General features: G+C 41.1%; 1 protein-coding gene across 2 annotated transcripts in view; it reads left to right on the top strand.

Annotated features, from left to right (window-relative positions):
* Positions 1–1,590, top strand: part of LOC308051645 (paralemmin-1-like) — a gene marked incomplete at both ends in the record, with an annotated part of 123,585 nt that extends 121,995 nt beyond the window's left edge. For both annotated transcript variants that reach the window (XM_080362206.1, XM_080362205.1), the window contains one exon: positions 842–1,590. In XM_080362206.1, coding sequence (XP_080218332.1) covers positions 842–1,590 — 749 coding nt within the window. The remainder of the gene's footprint in view (positions 1–841) is intronic.
* Between the last annotated feature and the right edge of the window lie 14,519 nt (positions 1,591–16,109).

The raw sequence follows: 16,109 nt of genomic DNA, 5'->3' as shown, positions 1-16,109 counted from the left end.
GCAGCATTCCTCACACTCATGTTTTTACCTATTGTTTCATGACACTTTGAAAATCAGTTCATATTACTTCTTTCTTCAACCTTGGTGATGGTGCTTAGGGGCAAATTCAAATAAATGAGGGAGCGCTTTTTGGCCATTTTGTACATTCTCTTCACCTGCAAGCAGAGGTCACTGTCACTGCCTTGGTGTGGAAGCTGAGAGACCTGCCTTGCCATGCATCTGCAGGAGAAATTATCCCATTCCTGTGTGATTTTGTTTTCCCACTTGTAAAACAGGGGTAAACAATGTTTCTTCACCTCTCTAAAATGTTTTGAATGCCACAGATGGAAGAATTAAGGAAGAACTAGTGTTGATAATAAGACAGTCTGGGTGTTACTTTGCAGCAAACAAAACTTGTTACCAGACAACTGGCAGTTCGGTGGAAGAGAAGGGAAAGTGAGTAGAGAGGTTCCTGGAGATGAGTTTCTCTCTGAATTTTGAGGCAAGTTCAGAACGGAAAGGCTGAGGGAAACCTGCATGCTGTCACCTCCCTTTGTCTAAATTACACCTAACCCAAGTCTTGGCACTGCTGATTGATCAGAGACAGCTCCACGTGGTGAGAGCTGGAAGACTAGGTCCTATCTGCTGCAGGCATGCCCGGCCTCCAGCTGCATAAAAAGCTGTAGTGTAATAACTATCTCTGTCCACAGCGTTGCATCCCACATCTAACGTAGAACGCTTGGCCCTTTAGAAGCAGGAGGTAGGAAAAGGGGCACCGTAGTTTTCTTTGTCTGTTTGGCAATTAACCATTCACTGGCTTTTTTTGTTGTAACATGCACTTCCTCTCTTGTTTTCATTCAAGCTTTGTGCACCATGGAAATTAATGTGGAGAAAGACAAACAGACAGGAGAGACCAAGATTGTCTCTGCTTCACCTGTTGGCCCAGATGAGGCCCATCAAAGAGGATTCAAAGTCTATGATGATGGTACCAAGGTAGTCTATGAGGTTCACTCTGGTGGCACAGTGGTAGAAAATGGAGTACATAAATTAAGCTCAAAGGACGTAGATGAACTTATGCAAAAAGCTGGACAATCAAGTGTAAAAGGAGGGTATGAAACAATGACTGTGTCAGACAGAAACGCAGTAGCTGATGGAAACCTTAGCCATATGAAGGAGCAAATGCTCTTCAAGGAGGCAAAGCTGGAAATGGTACACAAACCCAGCAAAGGGCATGCTGTGAACCCTCAGCCCCAAGACAAACCTTGCGGTGGCAAAGCCCTGGAGGCCAGCGCAGATCAGCCGGTGACAATGATATTTATGGGCTATCAGAACATCGATGACGAAGAGGAGACAAAGAAAGTGCTGGGTTATGACGAGACCATCAAGGCAGAGCTGGTCCTGATCGACGAAGACGACGAGAAGTCGTTGCGGGAGAAGACAGTGACGGACATCTCCACCATGGACGGGAACGCCGCTGAGCTGGTCTCTGGCAGGCCCCTGTCAGACACGACAGAGCCCTCCTCTCCCGAGGGGAAGGAAGAGAGCCTGCCCTTGGAAGCTGCCCCAGGTACACAAAAGAAAAAGCGCTGTCAATGCTGTATTGTCATGTGAACACCTCCTCCTTCCCCGCTCCGGGCAGCTCCTGCTCCACCACTTACCTAGACCTCACTCTCCTTCTAACTGCAATACTGTGAACTGGAAGTGAATGCCTCCATTGCCTTGCAGTTGGGTTGCTTTGCTTTCTAGTTCTTCATGAAGAGGAACGCATGGTTGTTTTCCCATCAAACCTACTTTTGGGGGCTTGGGGAGGGGTTGGGGGGGGGGGTTGCTTCACTTTGTTGTTGTTGTTGGGGGCTTTTTTCCTAAATATTGCAGAGTGAGAGATAAATGGGAAAAGGAACACATCTTTTCATATTTATTTTATTTTAAAATATATATTATATATATAATGAAAAAACTTTTTACATTTTTCTTTGGATATCTGGCAGCCTTGATCAGATTCCTAGGATTTCATGGGAGTCTGAGTTTCACAGTAGCCAGATATGAGAGCCTTAAGAAATGTTCCTTCTTTTTTTTAAGAAAAATCACATTTAAACATTATTTTATATTTTTTATTTCTTGGGGGAAGGCTTGGGTCATTTTACTGTTTTAATTTGCTAAAACTCAGACAACTCTTTCCCAAAAAGTTTCCATATTTTTGTTTTATAGTAACTTCCCACTTTAGTTTGTGGTTTCAGAAAAACCCATCAGCCATTTCTGCTTATTGGTGATACCAAAAGTGGACCTTAATTATTCTTTCTAGAAAAATGTATGAATGCTGATTTTGCCTTATATAAATCTTCCAGATTACAGTATTGTATGTGTACCTCATCTCCCCCAAATTACAGTTGAGATTAACTTGACATGAAAAAGATGCAGCTGTCACACCAACTGAAATGGAGTCACTGATCTAATTACTTGCCTTTCAGTAACTCTGCCAATGTTTATACATGAAGTTTTCCTGCTGAACTCCAGTAAATGAGAGATATTGGTTTCTGTTTCTTTAGAATATAAATTAAATTCTCTCACAGTCTGACCCTGTTCCCTCTGGATTCAGAGACAAAATTCTCAGTGCTGGGAATGGGAGTAGGACCAGGGTTTTATTTTGTAATTCTTATGGAGGTGTAGTTTCTCACACAGTGTACCTCCAGTGCACCTACGTAATGACAGGTGATGGGTCTGACCCTGCCCTGCTTACTCAGGTGAAACTTCCATGGAGGCCTGCCGGAGTTTTGTCCGAGCAGCTATTTTGGGAGAATATCCTATAGCTGCAAGGCTAACATTTTCAAAAACTGCTGGTGGTTTTGGATGCTTCATTTTCCAGTGTGGGACACTTCAAAGAAGCCTGATTTCCAGTAAATTTTTCTTCATCTGCCCTCTGAAAATCAGGCCTGTTGAAAACAACTCAAGGTGAAAATGTAAAAAGGCAAAGGCATCCAAAATCAATAGATGTTTCTTTGTTTCTTGGTCCTTTGATTCTTCTAACTACAATGAAAAAGCAGCCAGCTTTTTCATGATGAGATATTATGAGCCTGATTCTTGTCTCACACTGGCTTTGCTTAAGTGTAGCTTCACTCTGTCTAGTGAAGTTAGGCTGGATTTATAACTACAGAAGTGAGATTAAAAATCAGGATTTATATTTTCTGATAGTGCTAAGAAGTACCGAAGATTATTTTGAAGTGTCTTTGAAACTATCAGTCTTTAAAAATGAATAAGAGCAACTGAAAAACAAAATAAACTAGAGAAAAGCAAAAAAAAAAAAAAAAAAAAAGGCCTCCTTTCAGTCTGAGGTGGCTCCTATGATATTTCTGTTCTTTCTTGGATGGTGCTTTTACTGCATTGTTAGTTCAGAGCATCTGATTAAACAGAGTTCCTGCTCTGTACTCTTTTCTTTCTGTGCCAGTAAAAAAGACACTTGTTCATGGTGGTGGTGATATGAGGCACATTGAAAACACACACACAGAGAAAATGCAAAAGGCAGTTCTTGCATTAGTTCACTCAGCCATCAGTATGGAGCTGGTCAATGGAACCTCTCACCACTGCTCAGGTGACAGTCGGAAAAAAGGAAAAAATAAAGGCAAGCAGAGATTAGGAAAAGACAGTCACATCTGTATGACACCTGCAGAAATATTGCTGGGCTCCGCATCTGCTGCAGTGGTCAGATTTAACAGACTTTGACACTCTCCCTCCACCTCCCCTGGGGGTTTTGGATGGGAGAAGGACCAAACTCACCCACAGAAGCTCTGCACATTATCCCTTGACTCAGGCATAGGCGGTTAAGTTTAATCAAAGAGAGGAACAGCTGCAGAGACCTGAGTTGCGACAGTAGGTCTGGTGGCTGTTTGTTGGAAGCTAGCAGCCTGTGTTTAGGGTTTTTTTGATTGGGTTGCATGGGTTTGGGTTTTTTTGGTTTTTTTGTTGTTTTTTTTTCCCCAGAAACACTAAGCTTTTACAAATCTCAGCATTTCTTGAAATGAGATCCTGAGTTTTCAGCCCCAGGGTGGCCTGGCGAGGCAGTCCCCAGGCACATGTAGGACCCCAAAGCACTGCAACAAAAAGGGTGAAGACCTTCCCATCTGACCCCCACCCCGTGAGCACCGCAGGACCCAGGTGCACTTTGCAGTAGTTCTCACTCTGGGGCCTGTTCACCTCACCAGTAATCCTCAAAAATAAATCTTCCAGCCATCTCCTCCTGACCTGGCCGGTCATCTCGTTGCTCACCACCTTTTCCTCTCCAAGTGTGACGCTGCCTTCACGGCCGCCCTGGCCTCCCAGTGTCTTCCCAGTCCAATCTTACCTTGCCGCTCTTCTCCCCTTTGGACTTTTTTTTTCCCAAAGTCCTCTGCTTGGGAAATTTGGGGTGTCGTCTTTACCCTAACCCACTCTGTCCACGCATCTCTTCAGCTATGTGCTCCCCTGTCAGATGACCTTCTGGTTCAGCACAGGCTCAGCATTTTGGGGATGACTCCCTCTGCGGCCAGCTTTGGGAGATGCTTGCTGAGGCTGGGACCAGAACATGTCTGAGACCAGTGCACCATCTGCAGCACAACATGGTGGGGAGATGGTGGCGTACAAGAGTCCAGAAGTGGCCCTTTAGTGGTTAGAAGTAGAGCACAAGCCTTAAACCTTAAACCTGCCAAATACCTACTGCTCAGTACTTGTAGCTAACATTGAGTGCCTAGGAAGGCCAGTGGTTTTTATGTGTTCAGATGGTTAATGGGCCCCAAAAGATCCAGAAAAGCTAACTGTTTGTCTGCATAGGGTTTGTCTTTACGGGTCAAAGGCAGTTCCATGTCTGAGGTCAGGACATACACAAAAGGCGAACAAATCGGTCTGAACTCAGAGGGTCTTAGCTACATCAGCTGAAACACATTTACTCCAATCATCCTCCTCTGCAAGGGCAGCAGCTGTGCCTGGGCATCGCCATGTCCCTTCCAGCCATTAGTCTGAAGCCAAGTAACATGGGAATTCAAACACATTAGCCCAGGCTGACGAATGTAAAAAGCTTCCCCAGGGCTGTTTTGGGCTTCGAAGGGGTTGGTTTTCCCCTTGCCCTCGGATAGGAACCTGCCTGTGGAAATTCATGCACAATCAGGCATGAAGGAAGAGGTCTGCTCTACGATCAAGCAGAGAGAGATTTTTGTAAGGATCATTATGGGAGAGTTTTTTTGTATTGTTTTAAGCAAACTCCCCGTCTGTTTAACCTGCACCATGACACATATATTTTCAATTTCAGCATGAGGGAATACAAAAAAGTAGAGTCAGAAACTGGTTCAGTGATAGTATTTTGCCACAACAAACTGCTCGCCTTAACTTTTGTAAGAAAAACAAAAACAAAACAAAAAAAAAACCTCTTTTCAGTGTATTTTTTCCTAGAGTGGGAAAAAGTAACCTATGAAACTTTTTTATATTTTGTATTTTCTAAGTTTCTATGAGCCCACTTTCCATGTCGTCCCTCATTTACGTTCAGGGACTGTTTCTTTTGCAAAACACTGCATTTTACTTCCATTCTTTCTTTTTTAATTTCTTAACAGAAGAAAAATACAAATCATAAACCGCAGCATTATGATTAGTGGCTAGGCAATCTCTTTGATTACAAGGATATCAATACAGAAAGAAAAGAATTACAGGGTTGTTTTCTTTTTTTAATTTCCCGTGGCTGATGTACTGTATGGTATATGTTTACAGAACTCCTCTGGTCTGCCTTTGTGATGTTATCTAAATGAATGACAAAGTAGGTATGATGTGCCATTTGACAGTTTGCCTTAGCACTCTTGGGTTTCCTTCTTCTTTTTGTACCTTTCTTTTCCTTTTTATTTTTTTCATTTCCAAAAAGTGCAGGCTGTATTCCAAAGCTGTATAAACACAACATTATCTTTCAATCCCCAGCACGAGAAGCGTGCACAAGCCCTTCTCTGTGAAGCGTACCTCTACCCATGCAATAGAAGACATCAGCCCTGCAAACAAAAACTCAAACGCCTCATTCTGGTGTGTGTAGACCTATTTCAGTGAACAGGACTACTCACAGCAGGAATGTGTATAGGTGTCTGCAAGATCAGGGCATGAATGATTAACACAGGGTGTAGTTTGGGTGTTATTTGTGTACCTGTACTAATTTTACGCGCTGCTGAGTTTGCCCAGGGTGATGTAATCCTGGAGGCTAACTTTGAGCATTGCTACTTCTGCTGAGAAAAACACAGAACAAAATCTTGCTTAGCATCTGGTTGGACCAGATCCTGAGTCAGCATTGCTACCACGTCAGTGGTATTCACGAACAATTATTAAGTGGGACTACCCTGATAGCTAGTATATTAGTCCTCTGCTGTTCTACCTAAGTTCACTACTGATTAAAATTAGAGAAACACAACACATTAATCAGAGCAGAAAGAAAGCATAAGGAGTTGCTAGAGAAATAAAAGGTGTTCCGCCTTTTGATTTAGTCTAACATCCAAATAGCATACTTGGAAAGTAAGTGGGGATATAGTAGAAAATCTAGTATTTTACATTTGTGTATTTTTTTAAGGAATAAATATTTTTGTAATGAGATACAAACCCTAAATGGGAATTGAGTTTCTGAATATCATCCTACCCATGACATTGATCCTTTGAACTTTTTCATACGTTTATGACAGTGCCCATCTTCTTGGGATCTTTTGTAGACCGAATCACAGTTTTCTCCAGGAAGCAGGATCACAACACTTTTTAAAGAGTAAAGTTAGAAGAGTAGAATCCAATATACCTGCTATGAACATAGCTAAATAAGTTCATTTATTTCACAGAAAAAGGTGGGCCTATGCTTTCTATAGCTAGACAAACTTCTGTGTCTATAAAGCCAACACAGTCAGCAATAGTTACCTACTTTCAGTAGAAGGGTATGGCTAAATAGGAGAACTATATGTTTTTTCACTTTATCATGCTTTATCCAACATGAGATTTCAAAATGAAAGAGGTGATGCCACTGGAAAGAGTAGAACAAAATCATTTAGACAAAGCAGAGGATTTTCCCACAGGCTGAGATGTGATGTCTTTATTTTTTTCTAAACTCAGTTCCAACCAGTTCTTTCTGTCTGTTAGAAAGTTTATGATTTGCTCTGATTATGTTTCATGAGCTTTCTGGGCAGCAAGACTAAACTTGAGTTCTGAGCTTAATCAGATGTCGCAGGCTGTGACAATATCCAACAAAAATGTAGACTGTAATTTTTGTATGTAAAAGAGTAAGTTGTATAAAATGGCTGAATTTATTAAGTTTAGAATATAAATTGATTGTCATCTGCTCCAAAGAGAATATAAATCCAACTTGTAATATAAACTTATAATAATAACTTAGCTTGTAAATAGTGACAAGGGTGCATGAAGTTCTTAAAAATGTCCCACTTATATTTAAAATCAAAGCATTATAAAACTGAGCCTTTTTCCTCATGGGTTCAAAGAGTCTTGCAAAATCTATAGCTTTTTTTCCTGTGGTGGTTCCACTTAGACTATTCAGCAGATTAAGAATAGGTCAGTTTTTTAACGGCAAACTTGTCAAGAATTCTGACCCCCTTCCTCCAGTTCGCAAAGACTTCTCTTGTTTTGAGGGTTTTTGCTGTTGTTGTATTGTAAAGCTTTCCTGCAATCGTTTCCCAAATTCTTCTGAAAGGAGAATTTAAGGGTTTGTTTTAAGAATTAATCTACTTCAGACATTGAACAAAAAAAAATAATTTTAGAATTAGCTAAGTAACTCAAGTCCACCAGTTTGGGTATATTTGTAGATTTTTAACTTGCATTGGTATGTTTATGATTCATACCTGAATTTAGACCTTGCATATCTATTCTATAGGTCTGTAAGACCTAAAGACTTGCCCATGAGCATAAAATTAAGCACTCAAGCAGCCCTTTTTAGTTCAATGGTATTACTCAAATAAGTGAAATTTAAGCACATGCACAAATGCTTATAGGGTTTGGTCTTTAAACAATATGCTACAAGCAAGGCTTATGCTGCTTTAACTGTGTCTTCTCATTCCTTTAATTAGATAGATTTTTAAATGGTGTTGTGAAACTGGTGCACTTTTCTGCAGAGAGGTGTTTAGAGCATGGTCTCTTTGCTGACTGTGTTTGAAAGTAAGCAAACACCCTCCAGGGAACTCTCAAAACTCCCAGTCCATGAAGACCATGAGGGTGAATTTCATACCTGCGCAAAAGAAAAGCCACAACATAAAAGAGGCAGTGTAAGATTTCTTCCAAATGTTTCACATCTGCTCCAGGCTCTGCCTGTCCCCTGTCTCTGTACTTGCTCACGTTCTGGACACCATTGATCAGCGGCTTCTTTTTCCCCCTCTCTCTGCTTCCCTTTTTGTGGTCTCCTATGAGCAAAGACAGGGGGAAAAAGAGAAATCAGAGTAAAAACCTCACCTCAGGTCTGTTGGCATGAGTCCCAAGTAAAAAGGAATGGCAGTAGCCTGTCCTTCATGTTTGGACATCTTCTCGCATTTTCCTAGATTCCTAGGGCAAATTTGATACTATAGAAGTGCTCTCCCTACCTATTAGTCTGGGATCCCATGGGTTGTCCTAACAGTGGGTTCCACTAAAATCCTTCTATTTAGCTAAATCTGCTGTTTCTTTTCCCATTCCTGTGGGAACACTACCAGGCCAATATGAGCTAGATGTGCCCAAGTGAATAAATATCTAGATCATATCTATGAGCTAGATACGCTTAAGTGCATAAAATATCAGCATTCAGAAGCCACTTAGAGAAGGCAAGCCACCCCCTAATTGTCAGGGTAAAGGAGCCAGGAGGAGATGTGAACTTCCCCACAGATGATCCAGCACACAAAGACATTTTCAGTAAAATTACTTGCCAAGAAGCTACTGGTATCCCTCCAAGTTAAGGTGCTGGTCAGAGAGAGGCAAACTCAAAAATAAAAAAGGTTTTTTATGACCATATACAATGCCAGTTGAAAGTGGTGCTTAAGCTCCACTGATCTTAAGCACTTGTTTGAAGTGTAATACATACTCAAGCACTGTGCTGGTTAGGGGTAGCCTTGAGGATATGTTGAGATTGCCCTGTATCAATGATTAAGGTGCTTTACTGATGATAGGCTCAAATTTTGTCCCTGTTGTTTTGCAAGTATAGATGTAGGCACGGCTAAGGGGCAGATACAGGAGATAAATCCATTTGAAAGCTCTTTGCTTTTCCAGCTGAGTCTGAGTGCAGCAAAGGCAGCCAAGCAAGAACAGGTCAGGAGAAAAGCAAAGAACACATTTCGGAAGGTATCCTGCCCCTCCCGACTATAGTCACTCCATAGATGGTTGACTCTTCATAGGGGTTCAAGAAAATGTTGTGTAAAATGCAGCTTTTATGGTGAATGTAGGTTGTGGTTGAGATTTTTTTTTAAGCTTTAGTCTCCCACTTTCTTTGTGAGCTAATGTAAATAAAATCCCATTTTGTTGGGGAAAAACTGCTGTGCTAACACTGGATTAGAATTGCTGGGGATAGCTGCTGTACTTTGTAACCTGAAGTGTACTTTTTTGACTGTTATGTTTTTTCTTCAGATTAAAAAATGAGTACAAAAAAAATAAAAATAAAAACCAAGAACACTGCCAGCAACAGCCATGCTGTAACTGTGGCTTCTCTCTCCTTTTTTTTTTCTCTGTACAGTATTACTAGTAAATAAATCTGCCTTTTCACTGCGCCTACTTCTGTGTCTTTTTACTGTGTTTCTCTCTAACTACCACTCTTCAAGATGTTCTGTGATCTCAAGGACATACTGCACTGGAGCTGCCTCTCCCACTAAAAGAATTACAGTACTAACTCCACAGTTGGGGTTTTTTTTCCTCTTTTCTCCACTGCTGTGCCCTGCTGCTCTGACTATTATTTTTATTAGATGCTTCAACACGCATTAACTCGTCGTACCTGTTACTGTCTTGTTTCTCTTTTCCCTTTGCTCCTCATGTGATACTTTGCCAAAGCATATTGCGGACCCAGTTGCTCTAGGATCACGTAGCATCCATCTGTATTCACAGAAGATGAAGGACTGGTTCTGGTCAGCGGGGCAGTGTGTCCCCAGTCAACTTATTTCCTAACCGAGGAAAGTATTCCATACAACATATATATTTCTGCAGAAATAATCACTGAAGAATTCGAAGACTGCCAAAAAAAAATCTGTGTGCAATTTTCCTCCAGGGCTTATCACAGATAGTGTCCTCTGTACTTCAGGACTGAAAGGAGCTTGCTCTAGTTTAACTTGATGGAAATACAAAACAAAACAAACAAAACCCACTCATGTAGGTTTTTTTTCCCAAGATGTTATATTTACCGGAGCTTAGAATCATGGTAGGATGGGTAACATAGCCAGGCATCATAAGCCTCCTTCTAAGAAATTTAAAAATCCAGCTTAAACTCAGACATTTAAGAAACTCACCACAAATTGCCCATTGCTACACAAGTATTCTCCCTCTGCTCCTTTCACCCGGTAGCTATACAGATAAATGTGTAGGCACACACATATATGTATCTGAACCTTTGCAATATGGCATATTTTAGCATCATAGAAGGGAAAATGGCCATGTACCCTGCTTTGCTGGTTTATAATTTAGTCTTGAAAGTTTTGCAGTTGGTGGGGTTTCAAGTTGGTTTTTCTCCTACTTGTGTCTGAGAGACAGAAAGTCAACTTTGTCTGTCCTAGAAGACTCTGTGAATGACTGGAGAACTGGTATGTTTCTGTCACCAAAGGACTAGAATTGATTCAGCTGAGAGAAGTGATCATAACTATTTTAATTTCTTTGGTTTTGCAAAGACATTCCTAATTCAGAAGGTGTGCTAACATGACAAAAAGAAAGATCATAATCCTGAGCTAGCAGAAGTGTTTGTGTGAAGAACATGAAATAACAAGAGCATTGTCATAATTTAGTGCGTGGACACCTGGACATATCACATACATATTCCATTTGTTGGCGCATACCATAGCCCGTGACATCCTCTTATTTTCATTCCACCTCATCTAATTGTATAGCCATGAGAAGGTTTTCAGATGAAAGCTCCTCCACTGCACAAAACGGAATAATTCAAGAAAACATCAAAACCAGATTAGACAATTTTGATGTTGCTGTTGTTAGTAATCTTTCCGAAACAAAATATTTTCATATGTTCCCGTCTTTAAAACTCCAGGAAAAAAAAGGAAATTTTTTTTATTTTTCTTTTTTTAATTTTTTTTTTCCCACCCTCATAGCATGTAGGAAGAAAGAAAACACATAGCAGCTGGTGAGATAGGATGGCATCCCCCTGAAAATCTTCTGGAGTGGTTCTCCAGAGGTCAGTGACTTAATGGAGTAAGGGCACATTCAGCATGTGGGAGACCAGCCCTCTCATGTTTTTGTTCTTTTTACTTTAATAGTTCTGTGTCTTTCTGGTAACAGAGGAAGACAGGTGTTTACTCTGAAAGTTCAACACTTCAGGTGTTTCAGTAGTTAGTCTGGGCGTAGAAGTGGAATAGCTTCTTTTCAGACAGCCTCTTACTTCCCTGCAGTGCCCTTGCAACCTGCCCTTGATCCCTCAAAACTCATACGAACTCAGCAAAAATTTGTGCTTCACACTACAATAATTCTGAGTTTACAGGAAGAAACCTCTAAGGCTAATAACTGTAGGAATGAATAATAAAAAGGGGAAAATAAAACAATAACAAGATTTCCTGTCCCGAGACTTCCATTTGCATTCCCCATCTGCAGCAAAAGCTCTGCTCAGATGTCCATCGTACTGTGCAGAGTCTTGTATCAATCCATCATAACTGCTCATGGGTAAAACACAGGCTGGTCCTTAAAGGAGTTTACAAAACCACAAAATATGGCACAGGTGTGCAAAACATCATCCATATTTACCCATGACAGAAAAACTACCTGCTTCTTCATCACAAGTGTCTACTTGACATTGACAGCCTTCTCAGATGACTTAGGGAAGGAGACATTTGTGTAGGAGAAGTTTGCTATATCCCACTTGGAGGAGGGAACAGCCCAGAAAACACCCCTTCCCCAACCACTCCCCCCCCAAAAAATAATAATAATAGAGGGAATAATCAGCTGGCATAGAGAGATATTGAGTCACTGCAAATCAAGGGTAGGGAGGAGTTGTGTTGCTGCACAGACACTGGCCTGCAAACCTAAGGACTCAGTTGCCTCACAAGGAAGGGAACTGGCTCCTGCCTTTTATATGCAGCAGCTCTTCCCAGTCTAAGCAATCTTGCTGGACTCGCTGAACACTAATCAAGATGCTGCTCCGGGTCCCAGAAAACATCATTTCCAATTGCTGCTGCTCTGCATGGTTCAGCATGACCTCACAAATAGTTCCCCATCTTCAGATCTACAAAGGTATGCAGAGACATCCTTAGCCCCTTGATCTAGATGGGGAGTGTAGGTAACTACCTCTGTGGGTCCAAGTTTTTTCATGTCAGTGTTACATCTGTAATTTAGGATAATTAGCACTACCCTGCCTCATGGGGCTGTGGTGATGAGTCTGTTGGTGTCTGTCAGAAGACCACAAGAATGTGGGGCATACTCGGGGTACACAGCATCACAAAATGTCTTCTTCTTACTGTTACAGTATTTGCAGAGGTTCTGCTTATAACGTCACTGCCAAAACAGTAGAAAGATAGGCTATGTTGCAATCAAAACTGGCCATTCACAGCAGTCAGGCATTTTGCTGGGAATGATAAGTATGCTGTGATTTAGGGAAAAAAGGATGCAGCAGTAGGATGCTTGGTTGCTTGTATGTGAGAGAAGAAAGGGAGAAGGATGGGTGGAGGGCAAAAAAGGACATGAGTGGAAAAATGGGTCACTTTCTCATAGGTGACAAACTAATTCAACTTATTTTTTTAGTATTTCTGTAGTGTGTAATGCATCAGTGGCTACAGATTCCCTCCAGCTATAGATGAGTCTGCTCTGGCACTGGCAGCAACATGGTAGCTTTGGGGGGTAAGGGGGAGTTTGTTAAGCTAATTAGGCCTGCTGAGAAAGAGGCTGTCTATTCACTTGAGCATAGCCCCCTGCTAAAATGACTGTACTGCTCTTCAGCTTGTGTGGTTACCTCTAGACAACATTGCAATGTGGATTGTAAGCATCTTCTGGCTCAATAGGAAGGATACTGTTTAATATCATCAGAAGGTCTTGATCATTATATTTAACTGGAATGTGGTACATATATCATTCAATTTAAAGCAAATGAGATTATTTAGCCCTGACAATTTTTTAAACAGATTATTGTGCTACTCAGTTTTTCTTATATGGTAGGACATTTCTTCTTAACACACTGCGCTAAATTATAGAAGTATCTTTATTGCTGGAGAAACAGGCGATCACAGACAAACTGGTGATGAGACAAAATAAATGCTTCCTTCTGCTGACCAGTGTAGGCGGTTTTATACTTTAAGGTATGGTTAAGTTACCAGGGATATGGGGTAAAGTGATGAAGCTGTTTAAATACCATGTGCAATTGCACACTGAGAACAGAGCAGACATCTGGAAATTCTCCACTGCTATTTCAGTCTGTATTTTTTTGTTACAGAAGCTGGAGGTCATCAGGGGGTTAGTAAATCAGGACAGTTAACCAAGATAGATGGTTTCCACTTACACCAGCCTGGGAAGAGAACAGCCCTTAACTTGAGAGAAGTCATTCCTGTTTCTGCTGCTACAACTTATTCTGCAAATCTAGTGTTATTTAGGGTCCTTTTTGAATCTCTAGCTCATGGAGTCAAGCCATTTGGAGTGAGGCTCTGCTGGCATTTAAAAGAGACAAGAACATCAATAGTTTCTGGGCTTCCTAGTTGAGAATGAAATCTGGAAAATACTTGCTCTAGCTGCACATACAACCCCTGCAGCACTGTGATACTCTGGGTCCCCTTTTCTGGGGTATTTAAGAGAGTACAGACACTATTCTTAAACACTGTTGAATACCATGAGGAAATGATGATAAGATACATGGAGATGCTACTGAAAGATCACACATTGTTTATTTTCTTCACTCATCTAATATATCTGGATTTAGATTTCACAGAGCTGGAAACAGTGTGATTGTTTTACAGATTTATCTTCTCAATGTGCCAAACCTTTGGCAACTATAAACCTATCCATGACCCACCACGGAGGCTGTAGCCTGCCTGTGTCCATTTTATCTACTCATTACAACTCCTGCAGAGGAAACATCAGGGCTGAAAAGTGTAGACAATGTTCAGACTATTTAAAAGCTGTAATTGAAAGTGGAAATAAAAGGAAAGCAATTGTTTTAACTTTCATCCAGCATAAAGAAGGGTCCTCCTCTAATCTATAGGCTAAAAGGAATTAAATCCAGTCTAATGTCAAAAGACAACTTACACAGCTTAGCAGCTGCAAATACTGCAAACAGGGCCACCAAGCCCCCTTGAAAAAAATACACGTGCTTTCAGGTTGAGGACCTTACACCCCAAGCCAGTCCGGTAAACTCAGAGTGCCTGTGGGGGAGGGCAGCCAGGATGGACATTTGCCACCAAGCACGAGAAATAAAGAAAAGTATTGAAACTAGTTTGAAAAACCCTATCCGATGCAATAATATCTTCCAAGATAGGTCTCTGAGTGCCAGAAAGATTGCAAGCTGTAAATAACTAGTCCCCAGAAGAGCAAATCAGAGAGAGAAGCACAGACCTTGATCCAGATACCAAAAAAGCATGCCCAACTTTTTGAAGAAATGCACTACCTGTCACCAGCAGCATTGGAGAAGCAACTGCTCTGTCTTTTATAAGGAAAAAAAAATCATACACAAGCAATATCTTCTCTTCAGAAAGGGCTCTGCTGTGGGCAGAACTTCAAATAGCAAACCTGCTTACAGGAGCAAGAGCCAAACAAGGGTTGAGGTTCCAGTTACACTCCCTGGGGTACCTGGCATGTACCAATATTACCCACTGTAATAGCACGACACCACAACATGTTCCAGCCTTAATTATTCTCCTATCTGTTCAGTCATTTTCAACTATGTGCTATTATGTTAAGAAGTGTTTTGCCAGAAGAGTTTATAAAAAAGATATTTTTTTCAATAATAAACAGTTAGCTTAGTGAATTATGGTGATACAGGTTGCTGAAAGCTATGTTGTTCAACTAGGTCAGAGAAAAACAGTCCAGTGAAAAATAAAGGATACTTCCAGAGATCAGACTTATAAAAGATAAGTTAGTGAAAAACATAACCCTTCTACTACTCTTTTAATGCCCAGGAATGGCATTTGCCCTGACAGAAAAGAACCAGCCACGTGCTTGAATTTAATAACATGGGTAGACACATTTACTTGCATGGATCTGCTCACGTCATCCCACTTCATGGGCTCGAAAACCAGACATGTATGGTCCCTTCAGAGCATCGGTGGCCAGAATGGTGCTGGACAGGAGAGGGAAGGAGGCAAATATTATTTTTACATGTTCTTCCATCTGAAGGAGGCTGAGAGCAATGTCATCATTAGAGCAAAGTAAATAATATTGTTCTGATTCACTGGTGAAAACAAATAGTCAAAAGCACATCAGGGGATTCTACCAAGCTGAACCCAAACTGAAACTTTCTGAATTGACTGGTCCTTTAAAAACAAACATGTTTTATGTTTGTTTTTTTTTTTTTTTCAAAATTGGAAGTTTCAATCCCAGCTGGAGGCACTTCTGAAAACAACACAGACCAAAAAAAACCCCAAACAAACTAAAATCCCAACATCTTATTTGGAATACATTACAAATATTGCTTTGACATTACAAGAACACTCCCTTCAAATTTTTCTGTCCAAAATTATTAGTGGAATTCAATGTGATTTCATCCTCTCAGAGCTCATTTTTTTTCCAGAAATGTGCTGTTCATATTCAAGAAGAAAGGGAAAAAACTCCCTTGGTTCCAGCCAGCACAGCACTGCTAGCTGCAGCCTGCAGGGCTGACAATGTGATTTCAAGTCAAGTGTGTGTGATAATGAAGAGGTAGCCATGGGCAAGAGACCCACAGCTGTATGTTGTCAGTACCGGACGATGCTCCTTTCTCTGCTCGCTGTGTCCAGATCTCTGATTTTCCCTTCTCTGACACCTCTTTCCAGCTGTGCACACACGTTATTTGCACAGCACTGCTT

This window comes from Nesoenas mayeri, assembly GCF_963082525.1.
Source record: "Nesoenas mayeri genome assembly, chromosome: Z".
Classification (NCBI taxonomy): Eukaryota; Metazoa; Chordata; class Aves; order Columbiformes; family Columbidae; genus Nesoenas; species Nesoenas mayeri.
This window is presented reverse-complemented; position numbering and strand designations above follow the sequence as displayed.